The sequence below is a fragment of the Labeo rohita genome, chromosome 19 (assembly GCF_022985175.1).
Source record: "Labeo rohita strain BAU-BD-2019 chromosome 19, IGBB_LRoh.1.0, whole genome shotgun sequence".
Lineage (NCBI taxonomy): Eukaryota > Metazoa > Chordata > Actinopteri > Cypriniformes > Cyprinidae > Labeo > Labeo rohita.
Window position 1 is genome coordinate 27,741,435 of NC_066887.1, and position 25,021 is coordinate 27,766,455.

General features: G+C 34.8%; 1 protein-coding gene across 1 annotated transcript; it reads right to left on the reverse strand.

The window, feature by feature from the left end:
* Positions 1 to 457: 457 nt before the first annotated feature.
* On the reverse strand, positions 458 to 24,746 carry tmem170b (transmembrane protein 170B). Its single transcript, XM_051136263.1, has 3 exons — positions 24,410 to 24,746; positions 9,507 to 9,677; positions 458 to 6,032 (listed from the first exon to the last, which is right to left on the reverse strand). Exons 1-3 carry the CDS (start codon positions 24,564 to 24,566, stop codon positions 5,902 to 5,904), a joined length of 459 nt encoding a protein of 152 aa, XP_050992220.1. The 5' UTR covers positions 24,567 to 24,746; the 3' UTR covers positions 458 to 5,901.
* Positions 24,747 to 25,021: the final 275 nt, after the last annotated feature.

The following is a 25,021-nucleotide window of genomic DNA, read 5'->3' on the forward strand; positions in this document are numbered from 1 at the left end:
TTGGGTCACAAGGACGCCCACTTTATAGTCCAGCTGCTACTCTGGTTTCATGACCCTCAAAACTGTGCAAAACAAAAGCTTTCTATTACTTAAAAACAAAGAAAGATGAAGAGAAATTATGGGGTTTACGCAGAGTTATATGAACCCATAATCTTAAAGGCAGCTATAAAAGTATTTCAAAACATTTCTGCTCAGTCAAACTTTATCAGAACATCAATCAAACCTTTTTGGAAACGGGAAAACACTCATCACAAATCGGTAAAGGTGTTTCAATATACTCAAACACACCTACATATACAGAGAGCACACTAAAACACATCTACAGCTTCACTCATAAACACAGACACAAACGTTCATCATGCTAATCATGTTAAACACACATGATATGTTAAAATATGCCATTACATTAGTTAATTATGTTTCCTTTTGCCTATAATTTAAAGTAACTGTATGTACGTGTTTTTTTTTTTTTTACCTTAAAATATCCGCTCCAAAATCATTCTGATGATATACGGACTTCTACTAAGGCGATTGGCTTTATGTTTCTTTCTTTCCCGCGCTCCCCTCAAAAGTCTATTCTGGTCAAAACAATGTAAAATGTGTGTGGTTCAGAATGAAATACTAGAGTATTGCTTACTGCATACTATGCATTACATACTGTATATACTTTTTGTTTTGTTTTGTATTTTTGTACAGAACAATGTGAAATTGTATGCAGTATGTAACAATTTAAAAATATAGTCACACAACGTCATTAAGTCGCATGTTTAAAATTAGCCCCATTCTGGTTGTTTTGATATTTTTTAATGCAATTTTGTGGTTATCATCAGGGTAACTTCAAAAATGATTTTCTTACTTAGTATTTAGTATTTAGTAAAAATATCTAAACTTTCCTAAATCAAGATACATTAACTTAAGAAGCAAACTAACATAAGATATTAAGTCTTGTTTTCTGTGGGGGCGAAATAATAATATTAATTCAAATAATAATAATAATAATAATAATAATAATAATAATAATAATAATAATAATAAGTAATTTTATGCTTAAAACAAGAACAAATATCTATCGGTGGGATAAGAAAAATAAATTTGAGTCGTTGTGAACTTTAACGTTTATTATTTATTTATTTATTTGTCTTGTTTTAGGCTTAAATTCACTTAATTTTGGTACATTTTTCAGAAAACAAGACTTAATATCTTAATATCAAAATGTTTAGATATCTGTTCTGTTAAACAAGTCAAAAATACTAAATAAAAAAAATGTTTTTGCAGTTTAGGTAGTATAAATAGCAGGGTAGTATGTCATTCTGAACAGCTTAAGCGAAACTACAATACTGAATAGTTCAGTAATGAATTTCCAAATGAATCATTTACAAAGCAAACACATTATATCAATAATAATAAAAAAGTGACTCTTTTCCAGCTCGCATAATCCCTCATAACTTAGGAATCAACTCATCAGACCTGCATAATTCTACAGATACAATCAGTTTCCTTTGACAGCAGGATGCATTTTACACTCATTCACAGTACACTGACGCCCTCTGCAGTGCTGGTCTGGTACTGAAAGTGAACTTTTAGTTGCATAAGTTTGGAAATAAGTAAATAGCCATTACATCCAACACCCTCATCAATACCTTAACACATTAATAACGTCTGAAAGTCTTTCACAGTATCAACAAATGGAAAATCAGCCTTTTCAGGAGTAGCCTAGATCAGACTTCTTAAATCAGTGCTTAGAAATCTGACAAGCAAAAACACATAATATAAAAAAGTCATAAACAACGGTTGCTTTTCTTAAAAAATCATATTCAATTAAAAAAGTCCTAAAGCTGAAGAGTTAAGGAATACTTTGGCTTAAATAAACATGTCAATGAGAACAGAACAATAAAGCAAAAGCAATCAATCAATGTTTCATTTGTTTCATACAATACAGTGTTTTAAACTAACAATCAAACATTATTCACTTTGACACAACAGTCACACATGAATGAACTGTTAAAGGCAAACAAATATTAGGAATATGCTCTTTTGTAATGCCTAATACAGTAACAAACAGGTGGAGTTTGGCATCAGTCTTGAAAAAATTGAATGGCTTTTAAAAGACAAAACAATAAAATGCTCGTTTTGAGTTTTAGAAATGGCTCACATGATATGAAAAAACGAAATAATACCTCAAAATAATAATTGCAAATTAAATGCAAATGAGTTTGTTCTTCTTTGAAAAATAATAACATTTATGAAGCCTATACATAATGCATTTTAGGTTTTTTTTTTTTTTTTTTTTGTGCAAAAAAGGTTCTCATTCAAGTCCGTAATTTAATTCTAGTTTGGTCAAATACCGAACTATACTTGTTTATACCAATAATAACAGCGATTCTTGGCTTGGTAACTGATTATTCTGTACACTGTATTTATGAATACCTTCATGATGCATTATATATAAAGCTTCATAGAAAGTGCTACCCAACAAATCGCCGCCTTGGAATTATACACTCTTAAAAATATAGGTGCTTTAAAGGGTTCTTCACAGCTATGCCATAGAAGAACTGTTTTTGATTCCAAAAAGAACCATTCAGTAAAAGGTTCAGTAAAGAACCATCTCTTTCTTAACTTTTTATAATCTGAAGAACCTTCTTTCGCTGCAACAGAAACAGAAAGACTCTTCAGATGTTAAAGGTTCTTTGTGAAACCATTTAGCCAAAAAAGGTTCTTCTATGGCATCGTGAAGCACCTTTATATTTAAGAGTGTAAGGTTCTATCTGACATTTTTGTCAAAATTGAGTTCACATATTTTGTGAAAACTTTTTTCATTATGTGATGTTTCTTTCGTAAGCTGTGTACATTTTGGGACTTTTTTTAGAAAACAAAAAAGTTCTAGCTACAAAAGTCTATGGAATGCAAAAACTTTGAAGTTCAGTATCTCAAAAGTACAAAAGTGCCTTATAATTCAAAGGCGGCGAATGATATATATTAAAAAAAATAAGAAGAAGAAGAAGAAGAAAAAAACAATAACATTTTTTGAATGTAAATCAAATGTACAACAAATCAAATGGTCTTCAATGATTAGGTTATTATTAGCATTAAAACCTCAAAATTCATGATGTTCATAAAAAGAAACAGAAAACAAGTAAAGTTTTGTCAATAATAAAGCCAGTGGCAGCAGTGAGGTGTCAAAAAAACACACCACTGTAATCACATTCCACACTGTTCACCATTCAAATCATTTTCCATTTTAAGAAACTGTTGGCCCAAAAATGAAAATTTACTCACTCTCCATCAGAACCTCCATCAGAACAGATTTGGAGACATTATGTCACTTGCTTACCAATGGATAAATCCAAACATCTGATAAAAACATCACAGTAATCCACAAGTAATCCACACAGATGTAATTAACATCTTATGAATTAAAAGGCTTATTAAAAACAATCCATTATGGTGTTATAACTTTTAAACTGCTGTTTTCAGAGTCCATAATCCATAATACCGCTTCCTCCAGTGAAAAAGTCCACCCTCTGTTGTCATCTCACATCAAAATCCATCAACATATTTGTTTAGAACTGTTCTGGACCATTTCTGTTTGTAAATGATGCTAGCTTTGCAGGTAGGTTTCTTGAAGCATCCTGGAGACTTTGTCACAGTTCTTCTGGATTTAGTCTGTCTGAGTTTGTTCTGTTTCTTCATGTCATTCCAGACAGACTGGATGATGATGAGATCAGATCAGAGCACTCACTGTTGTCAGACTCCTTGTGCAAACAAAAATCTCACTGGATTATTACGATTAATGGCAAATAAATGTTTAGAAATGTAATCTGATGTTTCCTACTGACACACTACAGCAAAAGACCCACTTTAACTGACCATTTTTTAGCTGATGAAAATACTAGTGGCCTAAGACTTTTGCACAGTACTATATATATATATATATAACTATTTAATTTTTTTCAAACATTTACATTTGAATGTAAATCAAATGTACAACTAATCAAATGGTCTTCAAATATTAGCATTAAAACCTCAAAATTCATGATGTTCACGAAAGGAAAATGTTTTGTCAATACACTGTCAGAAAAAAGGTACAGTGAAAACGTACAAATATGTACTTTTAAAGTATTAATATGTACCTTTAAAGTACCAATATGTATCTTTAAGGTATCAATATGTACTTTCGAAGTACTAAAATGTACCTTTAAGGTGCTAATATGTACTGTTTAAGGGTAGGTAAGGTACAAAGATACCTTTTCACTTTTGTACCTTAGGGTACCGCCCCAGCGACAGAACTGTACCTTTTTTTCTGAGAGTGTAATAAAGCCAATGGCAGCAGTGAGGTATCGTAAAAAACACACCGATGTAACAGATTACAGTCTTCATAAGACCTTAATTGATGGACTGGATTCATGTGGATTACTTGTCGATTATTGTGATGTTTTTATCATCTCTCATTCTGACGGCACCCATTCACTGATCGACTGATGAGCAAGTGACGTAATGCTAAATTTCTCTAAATCTAAAGAAACAAACTCATCTATATCTGAGATGGCCTGAAACTGAGTTTCAGCAAATTTTCTTTTTTTGGTTAACTATTTAACATTTTAACACCGGGACACTCACACCTGTTCCTTACAGAACTGTACTTCATGCTGTTTTGGTGAAGTCCATCAGGAAAAGGGAAACTTATGGAAGGCAAATAATTACCAGTGCAATTTCACTCTGTTGGCAAAGACCCACAAGTGACCGTTTTCATTATGGCATCAGTGCACAGTTTCACACAAGAGCTTTCAAGTACAACACATTTTTCAGGCTGAACTAGTGACGCCAAAGGAGAAAATCATACGCCAGTCTCTCAAACTGGTTAGAACGAGTCCAGGACGAAAGAGTGTCTCTTGTCTTTTAAGGCCTGAGGTTTAAGTTCCCATATTCGAGTAGGGAGAGTATTGCCACAGTAATGCTGGATAAAATGGATTATACATGAAGACGTTAAATACTGTGAAATAACAATATTTGTACAAGGACAAGATCAGATTTGAATGTGTCCACGATATAATCGCAGTTGATGGATTACATCACATCTTGAGACAAAACAAGACGTTGTAGGCCATAGTGACTTTTTGAATACTTGTTGTCTTTGCTTTAAAACTGACATATGATTAAATACCAGAGTTAAATTCATACTGATATTCCATTATGTGTTTCCATATTATTATAAGGCATTTTTCCATTATGGATAAATGTATATCGGTTACAAGAGACCAGATTACACCTAACCTCCTTGAATTAATGTCCATATTGCATCCCAGCATTCCTTCTACAGATCTTACACTTTGTAGACAGTTTTCAAAATGCAGAAAGTGCAAAGTGGAAGAAGAAAACTGGATGTGGTAATACTGCTGGACCAGAGCGAAAATTCATAACACAAACAGGAATGTTTCGGGCCGTTTGGCTGAGCAGAATTAGAAAATGTTTGAGGACAGACAGACACAGTCAAAATATCAGAGGATGTTTTTGATGCACCCATCTTGGCGTTACGACCCAGCTACGGCTCCAAAACCACCTAGTTTACATAAAGCTGAAGCAATCCATGTGCAAAAACAAAACAAATGTTTAACAAAGACAAACAGACATCCGTAGATTCATCTCAATCCTCCATCGAGGCAGTTGGCACGTTGATTGAATTTCAGTCATTGGCCTATAATGCTGTTTTTGCTTCTTCAAAATGTTAAAATCTCCAAAAGTGCCATTTCATATAGTGGTCCATTGGTCATTAGTAACTCCTAAAGCTCATCTTTTTGTACCGCAGGTCAAACCCCTGTGGTATAACTCCACTCACCTCGACCCCGGCTCTTCTGCCAGCCGATTGGCTGTTGGGTGTGTCAGTAAATGATGCTTTCATTTCATTTAGAGAGTGGCCAAGATCCGTGAGAATGAGATGATGACGGTGAAAGCGGTCTGGCCCACCCCGAACACCAGAGCCTCAAGAGGAGCCATGTCCTTCCCTGCCAGACGGTACACACCTGCTACTGCCGCACCTGGGACAGGAGAAATCAACATTCACATATAACTAGATAGTAAAGATAGTATTCTATTTGGTTACCAGGGTGTTGCTAGGTGGCTGTGGCTGGTTGCTAGGGTGTTGCTATGGTGTTGCTGGGGTGTTCTAGGTGAATGCTAGGGTGTTGTTTTGCTATGAGGTTACTGGGGTGCTGCTATGTGTTTGGTAGAGTATTCTGGGTGGTTGCAAGGGTGTTGCTAGGTGGCTGTGGGTGGTAACTGTGGTTATTAGGGTGTTGCTATGCAGTTGCTAGGGTGTTCTGGATGGATGCTAGGGTGTTGATATGCAGTTGCTAGGTGGCTCTGTGTGGTTGCTATATGGTTATTAAGGTGATGCTATGCAGTTGCTGGGTTGTTCTGAGTGGATGCTAGGGTGTTGTTTTGGTATGAGGTTACTAGAGTGCTGCTATGCATTTGGTAGGGTATTCTGGGTGGTTGCTAGGGCGTTTCTACGCAGTTGGCTGTTGGTGGTTGCTATGCAGTTAATGGGTGTTCTGTGCAGATGCTGGGGTGTTATTTTGCTAGGAGGTTACTAGGGTGCTGCTATATGGTTGGTTGGGTATTCTGGGTGGTGGCTAGGGTGTAGCTATGCAGTTGCTAGGAGGCTGTGGGTGGTTGCTAGGATGTTGCTATGCAGTTGCCAGATGGCTGTTGGTGGTTGCTATGCAGTTACTGGGTGTTCTGGGTAGATGCTGGGGTGTTATTTTGCTAGGAGGTTACTAGGGTGGTGCTATATGGTTGGTTAGGTATTCTGGATGGTGGCTAGGGTGTCGCTATGTGGTTGCTAGGAGGCTGTGGGTGGTTTCTAGGGTGTTGCTATGCAGTTTCTGGGGTGTTCTGGGAATATGATAGAGTGTTATGAGGTTACTAGTGCTATGAGGATACTAGGGTACTGCTTTGCAGTTGGTAGAGTATTCAGGGTGGTTGCTAGAGTGTTGCTATGCAATTTCTAGGTGGCTATGGGTCGTTTCTAGGGTGTTGCTATGCAGTTGCTAGGTGACTGCAGGTGGTTACTAGGGTGTTGCTATGCAGTTGCTGGGGTGTTCTGGGTGGATGCTAGATTGTTTTGCTATTGTTACTAGGGTGCTGTTATGTGGTTGGTAGGATATTCTGGGTGATTGCTAGGGTGTTACTATACAATTGTTAGGTTGTTGTTGGTGGTTGCTATGTGCTGTTATACAGTTGCTAGGGTATTCTGTGTGATTGTTAGGGTGTTGCTTTCCTTTTAGTTTACTGGCTTGCTGTTATGTGGATGGTAAGGTATTCTGGGTGGCTGCTAGGGTGTTGCTATGCGGTTGCTTGGCTATTTTGAGTGGTTTTGTTTTACTATGTGGTTTCTAGGGTGCTGCTACGCTGTTGATGTGATATTTTGGGGGGTTGCAAGTGGTTGTTGCTGTGTGGTTGCTATGCAGTTGCAAGGGTTTTCTAGCGGGTTTTTTTGCTAGCATTTCTATTGCCATGGTGATTGGGATGGTTCTTTTTGTGTGTCTCATGTTTATTTGTTTTTTGTTCTAATTAAGAAGAAACATCTGAGGAAAAATTGATTATTAAATGAGACATAACCTCCAAGAGACATTCAGTTCTACTGAGCCACGAAAGAGCAATATGCAAATAAAAATCACACATCTGAAACTGAAATATAGATATTTTTATGACTGCATCTGTTGCAAAGTCAACATCAGTTCTGGAGACTTAAGAGCTTAAAGGTCCACATTTATTTGCAAGGCTTATTTGACTTGCTTTCTACTTTTAAACAAATAGGAAAGAATTATGTAATATGCTTGTATTTTGACTCCCAGACTAATGCAAAATTCAGGCAGGATCTTACAAAGACACCAGATTAGAAAAAAAGAGTCATTATCTAGCTTCTCATGACTTTTTTTTACCTTCTCTCCGACACTTACAATTTGCAAGTTGCTGAAGTTTAAAAAATTTTCTGATTTTCAAGAAAATTAAATACAATCCATTTAATGCTAATATTCAAGGGGACGAATGCGCTATCAGAGTCCTGTTTAGGAATAACTTGTGACAAGTAATGTGTGTGTGATGTGGCTCTCAGTAAATGTCTCTCTCTATCTTTCTCTCTCTCTCTGCAAAATCCATATTAATAATAAAGCAGACCTCTGGGAACAGGCACTACAGTGTATGGCTATATATGGAGTCAAACTCCATTTGTGTTTGACTGGAGAACAGCTAACAGCTAGTTCATTGACACCCTGCCCAATGTCTTTTAAACATCCTTAATTTATTACATTATAGTGATGCACCGAACATTGGCAACCAAAAACATTCGTCCAAAAATACGTTTTCGGTTTTGGCCAGAATAGTTCTGAAATCACTGACTGAAACAGTAAAGTTAAATTAGTCCTTTAAACTTAAAATAAATATTCAGTATTCAACTGCGAAATTAACTGACCACCTCTCCCTCTTTATTACTAGTTATAGCACAAAATAAACATGAATGAGCATCAGTATGTTGAAGGAAATAGTACAACTTACTGAACTGTCTCATGTAATCGCTCAATCACTGTTTCAACTGCAGAAAGATCAATAATACTCTATATTTACCTCAGGAAAACCAAATCTTGTCTATAAACTCAATATTCAACTAAAAAAACCTCTAGAGAACAGAGCTTTGCTTAATATATGCATTATATCACATGTTATATTTTTACTTCACCTATGGTCTTCAATACTTAATGTATGTTTGAATAAATATGTCATGAAAACAAGTTTTTAATATAGCCATCGTTTAAATATTTGTATTATAGCCTAACAATGTCTCGTTTAAAAAAAAAAAAAAATTATGTGCAAATTAAATTGTACAACTCAATACAAATTTAATTATTTGATTATTAAATACATTTTATTTTTGGTTTTCGGCTAAATTAAAGCTTTTGGTGCATCATTTTGGTATATCACTAATTATAATGCATTTTATTAGTCATAAAAAATATTTCTACACTGAAAAAATGCAAAATAATCTAGTTTTCTGCTTGAAATAAGATTAATTTGCTTACCCCATTGGCAGATTATTTTGCTTGTTCTAAGCAAAAACTCACTTAATTTTGACTTCTTTTTTCTAAAAACAAGACAATTTTTACTTGAAAGGAAAATCCTTCTTGATTTAAGAATTTTTAGATATTTTGGCTGGAAACAAAACAAAAAATCTAAGTCAGAAAAGCTTTTTTGCAGTGTAAAAACAGTCACATAAAAATTATTTACAAGATCTTCACTAAGATACTAAGAACTTCTAGCAACTGCCTATCAATCTCCCAGAACACAATAGCATCATGCATGAGCAAACATCACTCACTTTTACTTAAGAAAACGTCAAAATCTAAATAGGCTCATTGTGCCAGCAGAAAAAGTTTAAGAACATGCACGCTTATTTCTAAAATTGTTCTGACCACAAAGGCTAATAAGTAAAGCAGAAGTGAGAGAGTACTGACTAGTGATGACCCCGCCGGTGAGAGAGGCCAAGAACCCCACGCTGATGAGCACCAGTGTGATGAGCCGTCCCCTCTTATGACGCTGCAGCGTCACACACATCAGCAGACCAACGGCACTGTGAACGAACAGAGACGAGAATAGACACCACAGGAACACCCAGTACCACATTTCTGCAGACAGAACACACAGACACAGAGACAGAGACAACACACCATTTAGAAAGTTAGCTGGTTTCCAAAAATGCAAATAAGCAGCATTTTTTTCAGAAAGCATATGCATGAATGTCAGCCGCATGTTTCATTCAGAAAGTGGCAGCCAGTTATCTCAGTGAAAAAATGGCTATTTTGCATTTTACTCTAATATTGTGTAAAACAGTTAATACTGATAATTCAGATGGTAGAGGACATAGAAGGTAAAGCACAGTAATCACAACATTCTGGAAAAGTAGCATGATAGAATTTCAGAAATATTGGAAATCATTCATAGCTAGGATTTTCTGTTGCTGTCAAATCAACTAATAAGAAAATAAAACACACATCCTTGTTGTTCTTGTATCTTGTTTCTTAAAACAAACAAACAAAAACTACTTCTGCTTTCGTGAGTAAAGAGGAACTGTTTTGTGAGAAATCGCTGTTAAAGGAACACTAACGAACTAGAATTCAAAGTAACACACTTCATAGGTTAATTTATTCAAAATATGACCTTATAACAAAAAATGTTTTTGTTATAAGGTCATCTTAATCTCTTTTCAAATACCTTCTAATCTCAAAATATGATAATCCATTATTATTTTGACTGTACACAAATGAATTGTCACTTGTGATGTAATTTTTACCACAGTCAGCAATTTTTTCACTAATATATGAATAGTTTATTTGCAAAAACAGATCATTCAAAAATCATGTTTTTTATTATGTTACCATGTTTTTGTGTTATTGCGTTTTATTGTGTTAGCTGTATATTTTTAGTTATTTTTACTTAATCAAAATAACCCAACTGCAGTTTGATTGAGATTAATTGGAATGCACAATGAAAAAACATTATTTTTGAAAATTGTTTAAAATGGAGTTTTAGCAAATCTGTTTAAAATCTTTTAAAATCTGTTTTAGCAAATGAACTCTTCATATAACTCTTCACACTGTATACACCACAACTGTCTTTAAAGGGGTCATCAGATGCCCATTTTCCACAAGTCGATATGATTCTTTAGGGTCTTAATGAAAAGTTTATAATATACTTCGGTTAAAAATTTGCAATGGTAGTGTAAAACAACACCCTTTTTACCATGTCAAAATGAGCTCTGCAAAAAATCATCCCATTCTGATGGATTGTTCCTTTAAATGCAAATTAGCTCTGCTCGCCCCGGCCCCTCTCTTCTCTCTGCGGAGTGACGAGCCTGTTTACTTTAGCCACATTTAGTGCATTTAGCCGTGTACCTTGCTAACTAGCACGTTATTAGGAAAGGTGATTGCTGAGATTCATAAAAAAAACCTTTATAGTCACTTCTGCTGTAGGTGAAGCTGGATCACGAATGATTTGCGCAAACATACACGCATTTATGTAGATCGGGAGGCGCATTCCTTTCACAAACAAATGTAATCCACTGCATCTTCAGGAGCTCAGATGTTGGGAGTAAATGACAACCACTATGTTCATAATTAGATCCAGCAACACAACACCTCAATCGCTCAATTGTAGATATTCTTGTCTAACTTTCATCCCTGCTCCAGCATCGAAACAATGGAGGTTGGACTGTTACAGCTGATGTAGGGCGGGTCTGAGGTAAGACGCTCATGTCAATCAACTATTCTGGGAGCGGCCTCTGTCAGTGTGACGCCACAACGACAGACATCTGAGAATGACTCGATTTGAAAAAGGGGATATTATTTTTACAGATTATTTAAAAACCACTGCATGGATTTTCATTATTATAGGGTAGATTTGTACATACACTGCCAACACACAATGTTCAAACAACATGTAAAAGTGAATTTTGCATCCGATGACCCATTTAACATCAATATTAAGAAATTTTGAACAATAAGTATGATTTCTGAACAATCATGTGACACTGAAGACTAGAGTAACGGCTGCTGAAATTCAGTTTTGCATTACAGGAATTGAAACATATTACAACAGAAAACAGTTCTTTTAAATTGCAATAATATTTCACAATATCACTGTTTTCACTGTATTTATAAACCTTGGTGAGCATAAGAGACATTCAAAAACACTGAAATATCTTTCTGACCCCAAAGTTCTAAACAGTAGCAATAAAGCAATGAAAAATTATCTGTGAACAATGTTTTATTGTGTGTCATTTCCAGTCAATTTTGTCCAATTATGCAAAAAGCATGAAATTATATGTTATTGTGCATGTTTAGGATACATAGAATGTTGGAAATTAAATTAGCCTTATCGAAACAAAAGAATGAGTCAGTCAAAAAATGTGTAAAATGTAATTTCCAAATTCTAATTCTATTAAACAATTTCACATGTGGTGCACATGATATGCGTTGGCTAAAAATGACAAAAACGACAGAATTCTGTATGGATATGCACTCTTGGAACAAATTAAATTAAATAAATGAAAACTATATTAAAGTCAACGTGACCATATACACCTGTATTTGAAGAAACACTTCTGAGAGTCTCAAGTTAGAACACATCGTACTTATAACAGTAAAGCTCAATAAATACTCTCTAACTGCCTTCAGCCTGGCTTTCTCATAAACTGTCTGTTCTACTTTCATTTACTCTCTCTCTTTCACACTCCATATACCTCTCTCGGTACATCATGGGCTTGGAGACTGTTATTATTTAAGTGTCTTGTCCACACAGCTCTGAGGGGAGTAAATGGGCAGTTTGGCTCAGTTGATAAAGCCAGAGAGAGATTGAGTCGGCTCTGGAGCCTTCCAGAAGATTCCAGGACACGGGCGAGCATCTTAGCTCGACAACGAAACTGATTATCAAACTGCTGTTGTCATGAACTCGGGGAAATGCAGCTCTACATAAATGAGAAATGCTTGAGAAACCACAGGCTGAGGCAGAAATACTGCTGACAGCCATAATTTAACATGTCAAAGCGAACGCGTCAAATAACAAACTGCGTATTTGCAAATGCAACGCTATACAGTGCTTTTGTTTACCCTGAAGCATGAAGAGACGTTATGCTATTAGAACCTTAGGATGTTTACATTTGTAAATTCAACACTTTTCATATATTATCTACACACATTACCATTGAAACATTTGGATTATTTTTTTGTTTTTGAAAGAAGTCTCTTACGTGCACCAAGGCTGCAAACTGTAATATTAAAGAAAAAAAATGCAGAAAAATTGTGAAATATTATTACAATTTTAAATCACTCTTTTCTATTTCGCTGTATTTTAAAATGTAATTTATTCTCGTGATGCAAAGCTGAATTTTCAGCATCATTACTCCAGTCTTCAGTGTCACATGATCCTTCAGAAATCATTCTAAAATTACGATTTGCTGCTTAAGAAAAATTTCTTATTATTATTCATGTTGAAAATGATTCATGTTGATAGTTTCTGAAGCTTTCAATAAAACAAAGAACTAGGGCTGTCAAACGATTAATCGCGATTAATCACATACAAAATAAAAGTTGAGTTTGCCAAATATATGTGTGAGTACTGTGTGTAATTATTATGTATATATAAATACAAACACATTAATGTATATATTTAAGTATATATATTTAATATTTTACAAAATATTGAAGTATATGTATTTATTATAATTTTTATATAATTTATATTATATATAAGTAAAAATATTTTGTACATAAATAACATTTTCGCTTAAATATATACATTAATTTGTGTGTATTTATATATGCATAATAATTACACACAGTACACACACATTTATTAGGCAAGCTCAAACTTTTACTACAAAGAACACTGGAGAACGGAAAATACTCTTTTCACATTTAATTAAGTTTCTTATTTGTGAAATTTCTTTGCAATTTCTAAATAAAATAGTTTGGGCAATTTCTCAATAAAAAAAATGTTGAAAAAGTTTATTTTAATTAAAAATTAATTTTCTAAGCAGCAAACCAGCATATCTGAAAATTCAGCATTGCATCGCAAGAATAAAATTCCCTTTAGAAAACAGTGAAATAGAAAACTGTAAAAATTGTAATAATATTTTAGTATTTTTACAGCAATTTTGATCAAATAAAAGAAGCTTTGATCAGCATAAGAGTATTACCAATGTGTAATGACACCTATGTCTCAATAATCCAGACTAAACACTGACACACTAACACAATGTATTGATTAAGCTAATAGCTGTCACTCACATGATAAGTGAGGCGTAACATCCAGACAGAGAGGCCTACATGCACATGCACACACACGTACACACACATCACTATTAACAGACTAACAACAGCAACACAGTGAGACGTCGATCAAACTGTGTTATCAGTAAACTGAGGCAGACGGACACAAAAGCCTCAGAGCAATGCTGTGCCAGGAATGAGGTGGCACTGCCTAGTGCCTCAGCCAAACAAAAAGCACAGATAACACACCAATACTGGACAACAGACACTTTAGCACTGAGATGCTGAGATACTTTAGCACAAATAAACTGGAACAGAGAGACTTTAGCAAAGACATACAGGAGTAACACTGAAGCACAAGAGATCCAGATACACTTTGACGTTGATGGAAAGCATTCCTTCAGTGTACTACTGACCCACATTACCATGTACAAAGACACTTAGTCATTATTTCAACACTCACAGACTCACAATTAACTTACTAAAGGATATAGGGTAAGGATATCAGGACTAAAGGCACATTTTGCTATTCCCATAGAGTATTATTGCATGAAAAATATGTTTTTCTGAACACTGATGGAGCAAAAGTGTATCTTATAAATGACAGTCTGGGGAAAAATGCATTCAGTATTGATACAAATGCAATAGCATATACCCTAGTGAAAAATAAATATACTAAAATGTATTGAAAATGTCATATTTATTTATTTAATGCAAAGTATGCTACAAATACCTTTACATATTATGCACTTATTAAAAATACCCTGCAATTGTACTTTTAGTATACTAAACTGGCATACTTAAAGTGTGCTAAACTGGAACAACTAATTTTGTACATAATGCACTTAATTGTGTGGAAGTAGTGCTGAAGATATACTTTAGTATATTTGATTGTGTTAAAGTGGAATTATTGTAAGTATACTTTAGGTGCACTTTAAATATTTTTGCAATTAACCCTTTAACTGTCACCCCCAACAAGAGTGCCACTTCTACATCTACATCATAACATGAGTTCTGAACTTTGACACAAAAGACTTTCTTCATTGCCCTTTTCCCTATCACGCTTTAGATATCAGAAATTATATATCAGCTCAAAACTTAAAATCTCAAAATTCATCCTTTCAAAGGCATTTTCAAATCAGACATTGCATTACCATGGAAAATGTACATCAAAATCATATTACAAAATGTTTTCAATTATGAATTATAAAAATTAAAGTCTGGATAGTGCATTTTTATTTCTGAGTTCAAAAATGGGAGTGACAGTTAAAGGATTAAAAACCGATATTATTTAAAGATCTTCCTCATCAGAGAATACAAGAAATGTGCATTGTGCACAAGTAGTACACCAAATAAAGTTAAGTTACAAATCAGTAAGTCTCAAGCGATATGTTAGTAAATATGTTAACAGACTATACTTAGTATAAAATGCATCTATCTATAACTTTTTTACTAGGGTAGTACAGCTAAAGTAATTTGTTGTGCATAATTAATACTTGTGCACAACAATCACTTCAGGAAGATTTGTACTATTTTTGGTTTATTTTGATACAATTTTTGTTCAATAAATATACTGTCATTGAAATATTTAATAAAAGCTTTTTAAACTGTTTGAAGAAAATACCATAATAATTCAATATGGATTTAATATGTATAATATAATCATATCATACATTTTTTTCATATTCATTAATATCATATTTTTAAATATGATGGTTTCATAATAAATATGGTGATATTCTAAGCTTGACACCCAACTTAATAAATGATATTAAAGGATTAGTTCACTCCTGAATTAAAATTTCCTGATAGTTTACTCAGGAAAGATGCTAATGTCTTTTTTCTTCAGTCAATAAGAAATTGTAGGTTTTAGAGGAAAACATTCCTGGATTTTTCTCCATATAATGGACTCCAATGGGGATCAATGGAAGGACCCAAACTGCAGCTTCAAAGGGTTCTACATGATCCCAGCCGAGGAATAAGGGTCTTATCTAGTGGAATGATTTGTCTTTTTCTAAAAGGAATTAAAAACGTATACATTTGAACCACAAATGCTTGTCTTGCACTAGCTCTGCAATGCATATGCGTGACTTCATGCATGATGTAGTCACGTTGGAAAGGTCATGTGGGGTTAGTTCTTCTGTGTACTTCGGTTCAAAAAGGTAAGGTAGAGTAAAAAGCTCCATCTCATTTTCTCTTCCAACTTAAAAATCGTCCAACATTTTTTTTACCTTTTTTTGTAAAGGGCGTTTGACTTTTTTTGCACGTTCAATTTGTAAACACTGGGTTGGAACTTCCGCTTACGTCACACGTGACCTTTCCAATGTGACTACATAATGCGTGAAGTCGAGCTAGTGCAAGACAAGCATGTCTTTGGACATTCAACCCTATTGATCTCCATTGATGTCCACTATATGGAGAAAAATCCTGTAATGTTTTCCTCAAAAAACTTGACTGAAGAAGGAAAGACATGAACATCTTGGTAAGTAAATTATCAGGAAATCGTAATTCTGGAGTGAAAACCTCTGAATCTAACCATGCCAAAATGTGACCCTGGACCACAAAACCATGGGTATATTTGTAGCAATAGCCAACAATACACTGCATGGGTCAAAATTACAGATTTTTCTTTTATGCCAAAAATCATTAGGATATTAAGTAAAGATGATGTTTCATGAAGATATTTTGTAAATTTCCTACCGTAAATATGTCAAAACTTAATTTTTGATTAGTAATATACATTGCTAAGAACTTCATTTAGACAACTTTAAAGGCGATTTTCTCAATATTTACATTTTTTTGCACCCTCAGATTCCAGATTTTCAAATAGTTGTATCTCGGCCAAATACTGTCCCGTTCTAACAAACCATATGTCAATGAATAATTTTATGGAATAATTTTATGGATTCTCATTTACTACATAAATGCATCCGTTTTAAAAAACAATAAATATTAAATGTGATTAGCACAAAATTGACTTTGCATCAAGGATCAGCCAAACTTTGTTACGGTTATACTACAACAACAGATATTTTAAAGGTCATATTGTTGCAAAGAAAAAGGGGGAGGGTTTAATCATGTAAAGCATTCAACTTGTGAAAACACCCTGGGCGCTGGTCGTGTCAACAAAGCAGTTTCCGAGGTGACAAAAAAAACCCCTTTTGTCAAGCTGTCAATGGTCACAGCGAGGAACAATGTTCTTTAGCATCAGCACATAATGATGTACAGCACATACAAACAGCCAAACCTCTTATTCCAATTAAGCAAACATACAAATAAACAAGCCTAGTCATCAAGCACTATCTAACTCTGTGGCCAACCACAATGAACAGAACTGAATTTAAAAAAACAAGATGCTAATTGAGATAATGATCACCAAATGACAAGTAACAACGTCACAGATCTCTACTGCTAATTTAGTTAAAACTTTGTTTTTATGACAGTGAAGTTTCTACTCCTGTGCAGGAAACTCAGCCACCGATTATTAAGATATCATTATTAGCAGTGTCTGGCAAATGATAAAACACAAAAAAACACAGACTTGAATAACTTGAGAAAGAACCCTTTTCAACACCCACAACCCCTTTGTAATAGCAAATCTTTTACAGGAAAGAACAACTCAAGTTTTCTTCAGAAGTATTTATTCTTGTAATATACACTGCCATGAAATAAATCACTCTAAAAAACGCTGGGTTATTTTTTTAACCCAATTGCTGGGTTATGCCTGTTGGGTCATTATGTTGGGTTATTTTTCCAGTGTTGGGTAGTTTTTGTGTTAGTGGCTGGGTCAATCTCACTGAACGCTGAAACTATACACCCCTCTCTCCAATGAAATAACCAAGCGCGGGCACTTTAACCCACCTGCAGTGTTGACAAGTCCGGAATTGGTCTACTTTAACATGTCGCCACAATTTGTTTTTGATGTCCGTGGGTTAAAGTGACCCCAATAACGTCATATTTAGCCCCTTTTCTACGTTTTTACCAGGGAACCTCAACAAAAAAAAAACTTGTATTATATCCCCTGACGCAATTTTTAATTGAAATGCTTTGAGCAGCAATTGGGCAGGTTTTGTTGTGAAAACCTGGCAACCCTGCCCAGCTGTTGGGTTCGGAGTGCGGGCTTTTCATTCTCCTCAGGAGAGAGCGACTCCTCAGCGCTGTCAATTTAGTGGACTTCTTCGGTTAAATTAAAGGGGTCATCGGATGATTTTCCACAAGTTGATATAATTCTTTAGGTTCTTGATGAAAAGTCTATAATATACTTTGGTTAAAAATTCTCAATGGTTGTGTAAAACAACACCCTTAATACCTTGCTAAAATCAGCTCTGCAAAAATCATCCCATTCTGGTCGAGGCTGGTTTAAATGCAAATGAGCTCTGCTCACCCCGCCCCTCTCTTCTCTCTGTGGAGTGATGATCCTATTTACTTTAGCTGCGTTTAGCTGCTAAACATGCTAACTAGCACATTATTAGGGAAAGCGACTGCAAAGATTCATAAAAAACCCTTATACTTACTTCTGCTGTAAGTGAAGCTGGATCACGAATGATTCGTGCGAACATAGACGGATATATGTAGATCGGGAGGCGCATTCCCTTCACAAACAAATGTAATCCACTGCATCTTCAGCGGCTCAGATGTCAGGAGTAAATGACGACCACTACGTTTATTATTACATCCAGCAACACAACACCTCAATCGCTCATTTCTTGTCTAACTTACATCCCTGCTCCAGTATCAAAACATGGAGGTTGGACTGTCACAACTGATCTGAGGTAAATGCTCATGTCAATCAACTATCGTGGGAGCAGCCTCTGTGGGTGTGACGCAACAATGACAGGCATCTGAGAATGGCTCGATTAGAAAAAGGGAATATTATTTTTACAGATTAACTAAAAACCACTGCATGGATTTTTATCATTATCGGATAGATTTGTACATACACTGCCAACACACATTAATGTTCAAACACCATGTAATAGTGAACTTAGCATCCGATGGCCCCTTTAAGGTTTGTATACGTTTTATTCCATCTATAAAGTCTTTATTGTGCTGTAAATAATTTTCTTGCGCAATGCAACATACAGACGAGATGCGAGTCAGCTAAATGCGTCAGCAACAGTCGTTTCATGTGATGAAAACGCCTTGCCTCACATAACATAAACTGATTTTATTCGTTATAATACTGCTTCTAATTAATTTGGATGTTAAAATATGTTCTCAAACTTCTGTACTCTTCTGTATACTGACAGATTATGAGGTCAGTCTTTCAGCACTAGTGAAACATGAGGCGGTGGTCTGAAGTTCGCAGTTTCCCCGGGGAATAGCAGCCCATCGCCGGCTCAGATTTCAGTGACATTGGCACAAGAATCGGCACTATTTTGGTTAAAAAAGATAAAAGATGAAAGAGAACCGTTTAATATACTTAAAATATTACTTTCAACTGTTATATTTTTTATTTCTAAGTGCTTGTTAAACAAGTTTAAATGTATGCAAAGTTGAAAACTTGTCATTTTGTCTTATATTTTTGTCCATGGTTGTGTTATTAATAAACGTTCACGTTTTGATTATTACTGTTACCTGTTTTTTTAAACATTAACCCAACTGGCTGGGTTAAAATAACCCAATGCTGGGTTTGTCCATATTTGACCCAGCGTTGGGTTACCAAAATAACCCAAATTGGGTTGTTTCAAACCAGCGTTTTTTTAGAGTGTACTTTTTAAAATAAATGCTGTTCTTTAGAATGCTCTGTTCATCAAATAATCCTGGAAAAAAGTATCATGGTTTTCACAAAAAAAAAAAAAAACATATCAGAACAATTTCTGAAGGATTACATGACACTGAAGACTGGAGTAATGATGCTGAAAATTCAGCTTTGCATCACAGGAATAAATTATATTTAAAAATATATTCAAATAGAAAACCGTTGTTTTAAATTGTAATCATATTTCACAATACTACTCTTTTTAGTGTATCAAATAAATGCAACCCGGGTGAGCATAACAGAAAATCCGTCCAACCCTAAACTTGTGAACAATTGTGTTTACAGTATTTATTTAGTTATAATACAACAACATCTGATTTGCTACCTTATAACGATGTTTTGGAAGTTTCTAATAACGCACTGTTCACCCAAAGGCACAAACAACTGCTAAGTGGGCAGAAGTCTGTCTCCTCCCTAAACAGCAGAAGGAAATGAAATGACTAAATAGGCTGGTTTCACTGAGCAAAACAGGAAACGCCATTAACTTTCGTCCCGAGTGGGAGTTTGTCACAATCTCCAGCATTCTCTTTGAGTCTCTGTGCTTCTGCACCTGTGCTGTTCCTTCACGTCATCACAAAGAGAGATGTCTACTGCATAAGAGTCATCTGAACACAGCTGTCTCTGTCAGCGACGGGGGCTTTTGAGGTGGACGTTCTGACTGATGGTCTGTTCTGATGGGGGATTGAAGCCACAGCTGATATGCAACCTCATCCTATCATGTTCTTCAGCCAGAAATTAATATTCCATCATTGTTTACTTTATGTCTTTCCAAATCCACATGCAGTTGCACAAATAGATGTGTGGTACTTTTTTAGAGCTTGACAGTCATGGTCACTCTGAACTGCTTTTATTTTTGGATGACATGAAAAAGAATTGAATATTGCTTTGAAAAGATATGACGGTGAGTAATAATGGCAGAGGTTTTTTGTTTGGGGGCGGGGGGGGAATTACTTCATCAGTCTTCACATGCCACCTATCTCGCAATTCTCTCTTAAGTTGCCTCATGTGTTGCGTCACGCCAGATGTCCACGAGATTGCAGAAATTATAATCTGGCCAAATCTCGGAAGTGAAAGGCCATTTCTTGTGCCTCACTAACTGTAAAACCTGTACACTTGTTCCCTGAAAATGCTTCAAGCGGACTTCCAGCAGCATCCACTTACATGTGGTCTGGCTTTTACATCAAATTTTTCACTGCAGTGATTATAGCCAGTATTTCAGTAATTCTAAACTGGTTCTAAACAGGACCCAGATTTTACATCATGTGATGCAACACCAAAATATTTGTGTGCGACTAAAAATGAGTATACACATACACAATACTAACATATATATAAATGTATACATTTATATATGCATATTAGATTTCAAAATCAGTTGCATAAAAACATAATTACATTATCTTTGTTTTGATTTGTTGGTTTCAAAAAATATTTATTTTTTACAAAAATAAATTTGTTTAAATGTGTGTAAAGACATATTTGTGTGTTTTATAGTTTTATATACACACACACACGTATGAATGTATGTATTTAGTGCTGTCAAATCGATTAATCGCAATTAATCACATAAAAATTCAAAATCTGTGTGCATGTATATACATATATATTTACAATATTATATTATATATATTAAAAATATTATATACAGTACACACATTTTGTAAACAAAAACTTTGAATGCGATTAATTGCAATTAATCGATTTGACAGCACTAATACATAAAACTATATATATAGTTATATATATATATATATTAGTGCTGAGCAACGATTAATCGCACCCAAAGTTTTTGTATGTATATATATATATATATATATATATATATATGTGTGTGTGTGTGTGTGTACTGTGTATATTTATTATATAAATACACATACATACAGTATATATTTCAAAATACTGATGTATTTACATGTATATATTTATAAAATACAAAAACTTTTATTTTGCCCAGCACTAATATATATATATATATATAACACCACAAAACCAGTCTTAAGTAGCATGGTTATATTTGTAGCGACAGCCAACAATACATTGTATGGGTCAAAATTATCGATTTTTCTTTTATGTCAAAAATCATCAGAATATGAAGTAAAGATCATGTTCCATTAAGATATTTTGTAAATTGCATACCATAAATATATCAAAACTTAATTTTTGATTCCTTATGTGCATTGCTAAGAACTTCATTTGGACACTTTTAAAAGCGACTTTATCAATATTTTTATTTTGATTTTTGTTGTATCTTGGCCAAATATTGTCATATCCTAACAAACCATACATTAATGGAAAGCTTGATGTATAAATCTAAATTTCAAAAAATTGACCTTTACGACGGTTTTGTGGTCCAGGTTCTCATATTAGTTTTATACTGCTTTTAGGTCACGACTCACCAGTTGAGAACCACTGCAATCTGATACAAACTAATCAACCAAATATTTAATAACATCCATTTCACAACAAAGATACATCCGCAACCCATTAAAAAGAAAAGAAAATATTATTGCTGTAGTCGTTCATACAATTAAGCGTGTAGCTACCTTATCTCGATGCTTAAAAAGGAAATGAACTATACTTTGGAAGATATGGGCCAGTTTTCAATAGCAGGTTACACCCTTGACATTGAATAGATGTTTTTACACAGTATTGGTGTTGACTAACACAGCCTGCTCAAATATGACTGTATACCACCAGTATACTGTGGCATGATCAGAGTAAGCACACAATCTACAAGGCTAAAGACTGTATAATGCTGCACAAAAGTAGCCCACAAGCACGGTATCATGTGGAGACCAATATGGTGACGGTAATTACTAACGATTACTCCACTACACAAGCAGACAGCCGCCAGAAACGATGCAATGACTCAAGATTAACTAAAGATTAATGAGCGGCACGATGCTTTTCAAAGGTTTACGTTAGACTGGCTGCATGCATTAGTGCACTACGGTCTACAACAAGCAAAGCTTTTACTTCAAAAGTACGCAAAATCTGACAGTTTACAGTCAGGTGAATCAGAAACTCTAAGAAAATACTATAGTAATACAACCAACAAACAATGTTTTTTAATAGTGGCATAGTAAAATACCACGGTTTGGACACAACTGTGATGTCAGTAATAATTGAAATACTGTATTGGAGTACTTTAAATATCTAAAGTACAATTGAAAATGATATCTTATCTGATATCTTATGATATATTATATTATGATAGCTTTCCATTGATGTATGGTTTGTTAGGATAGGACAATATTTGATTGAAATACAACAAAATACAAATGTGAAAATCTGGAATCTTAGAAAAATAAAATAAAATAAAAAATTCAAAATATTGAGAAAATCACCTTTAAAGTTGTCCAAATTAAGTTCTTAGCAATGCATATTACTAATCAAAAATTAAGTTTTGATATATGTATGGTAGGACATTCACAAAATATCTTCATGGAACATGATCTTTACTTAATATCCTAATGAATTTTGGCATAAAAGAAAAATCAATAATTTGACCCATACAATGTATTTTTGCCTACTGCTGCAAATATGTAACCCTGGACCACAAAACCAGTCTTAAGTCGCTGGGGTATATTTGTAGCAATAGCCAAAAATACATTGTATGGGTCAAAATTACAGATTTTTCTTTTATGCCAAAAATCATTAGGAAATTAATTTAAGATAATGTTCCATGAAGATATTTTGTAAATTTCCTACTGTAAATATATCTAAAGTTAATTTTTGATTAGTAATATGCATTGCAAAGAACTTAATTTGGACAACTTTAAAGGTGATTTTCTCAATATTTTAATGTTTTTGCACCCTCAGATTCCATATACTGAAATAGTTGTATCTCGGCCAAATATTGTTCTATCCTAACAAATCTATACATCGATGGAAAGCCTATTTATTCAGCTTTCAGATGATGTATAAAGCTCAATTTCGAAAAATTGACTCTTATGACTGGTTTTGTGGTCCAGGGTCACATATACCTGTGCTACTGGTTTTGTGGTCCTGGTCCACATAAAACCTATTAAAATACTGAATGATTACCATATTAATGTTATTTACAAAAACTTGCAGTACCAGAGTATTACCATGTTTTAAAAAACATGTTCCAAGGTAAAATCGTGTTTTTTTTAATCCCATATTTACTATGTTAATACTATGTGCATTACTATGAGGTGAATAGGACAAAAGATGAATATGGTAATCATTCAGTATTATAATAGGCTATATATAAAAGTACTATGGTATTACCATGTCACGTAAAGGATATAGCTCGCTGACAACGCTGACTTGATATATAACATATGTTAAAAAAAAAACATACTATGCACTACTTTACCTTAATATTAAATGATTAGGCTACTATATGCAACCATGCTATTTACAAAAACTGTCACCCTTACAAAAAGTACTTTGGCTTGCTGCCATGTTTTATAAACATGTTCCAAAGCAAGATCGTGTTTTTACTATGATAATACTGTATCTTTTACAATACTAACAGATGAATATGGTAACCAGTATCATAGTAGGCTATATTAAAGTGCTGTGGTATTGCTATCGTGTAAGGAACTGGCAACCCACACTTACTATATAATACAATAGGTATTAAGTAATAACGCATGCATTACTAAACATTCACTATTAATAATTTGGCATGTAGGCACACAGTTAGTGTGATGTGAAGTGTGACCTTGTTCAGATGGGATGCGCGCAGCTGATCGTGCGTCTGCCGGTACAATAGACTGGCCGGTGTGGAGAGGCGTGTGCCAGCGGCTAGATGAGACACAAGACCCCGTTTCACCGGCTCTTTCTCCTCATGTGAACGTACCTGTGAAGTGCTGTAGGGTCGGTACCGTGCCCTGGACCCACAGGCTGAGCACTTGCTGCACCGATAGATTAATGGAATAATCCTTGTTCATGTTCGCGCTGGGCGGCTGGAGCGCGGCCCTCTTGCTCAGATTTCTGACCGAGGATGGGGGACACATGGAGCCTCTTCACCGGTGCCGCTGCTCGCTGGAGGAGGATGGCGGAGCGGCGGTCCGTCTGATCAGCTGCTGCTCAGGGGCCATGATGGGTACGGCTGACACACACACATACACACACACACGCTCGCTCGCTCGCTCACTCACACACATACACGCGCACGCACACACACAAACGCCAGCGCTTCTGCATTGCTCTTAAAGGCGCAGCGCTCTTAAAGGGAGTTGGACGTCACATTCACACTACGACCGGATACAGCAGTTTATGAATGAATAATATAAAATGAATACTGTATTCTGTATTGAATTTAGAATTAGAGAGAGAGAGCGAGCGAGAGAGAGCGTACAACTATATATTCGATTTAGAGTAGCATGCTATAGGTTGTTGAACATGCTATCAAAAATATCAGTTTGTATATTTAAATGTCAATTACATATTTAAAATTAAATAAATACTA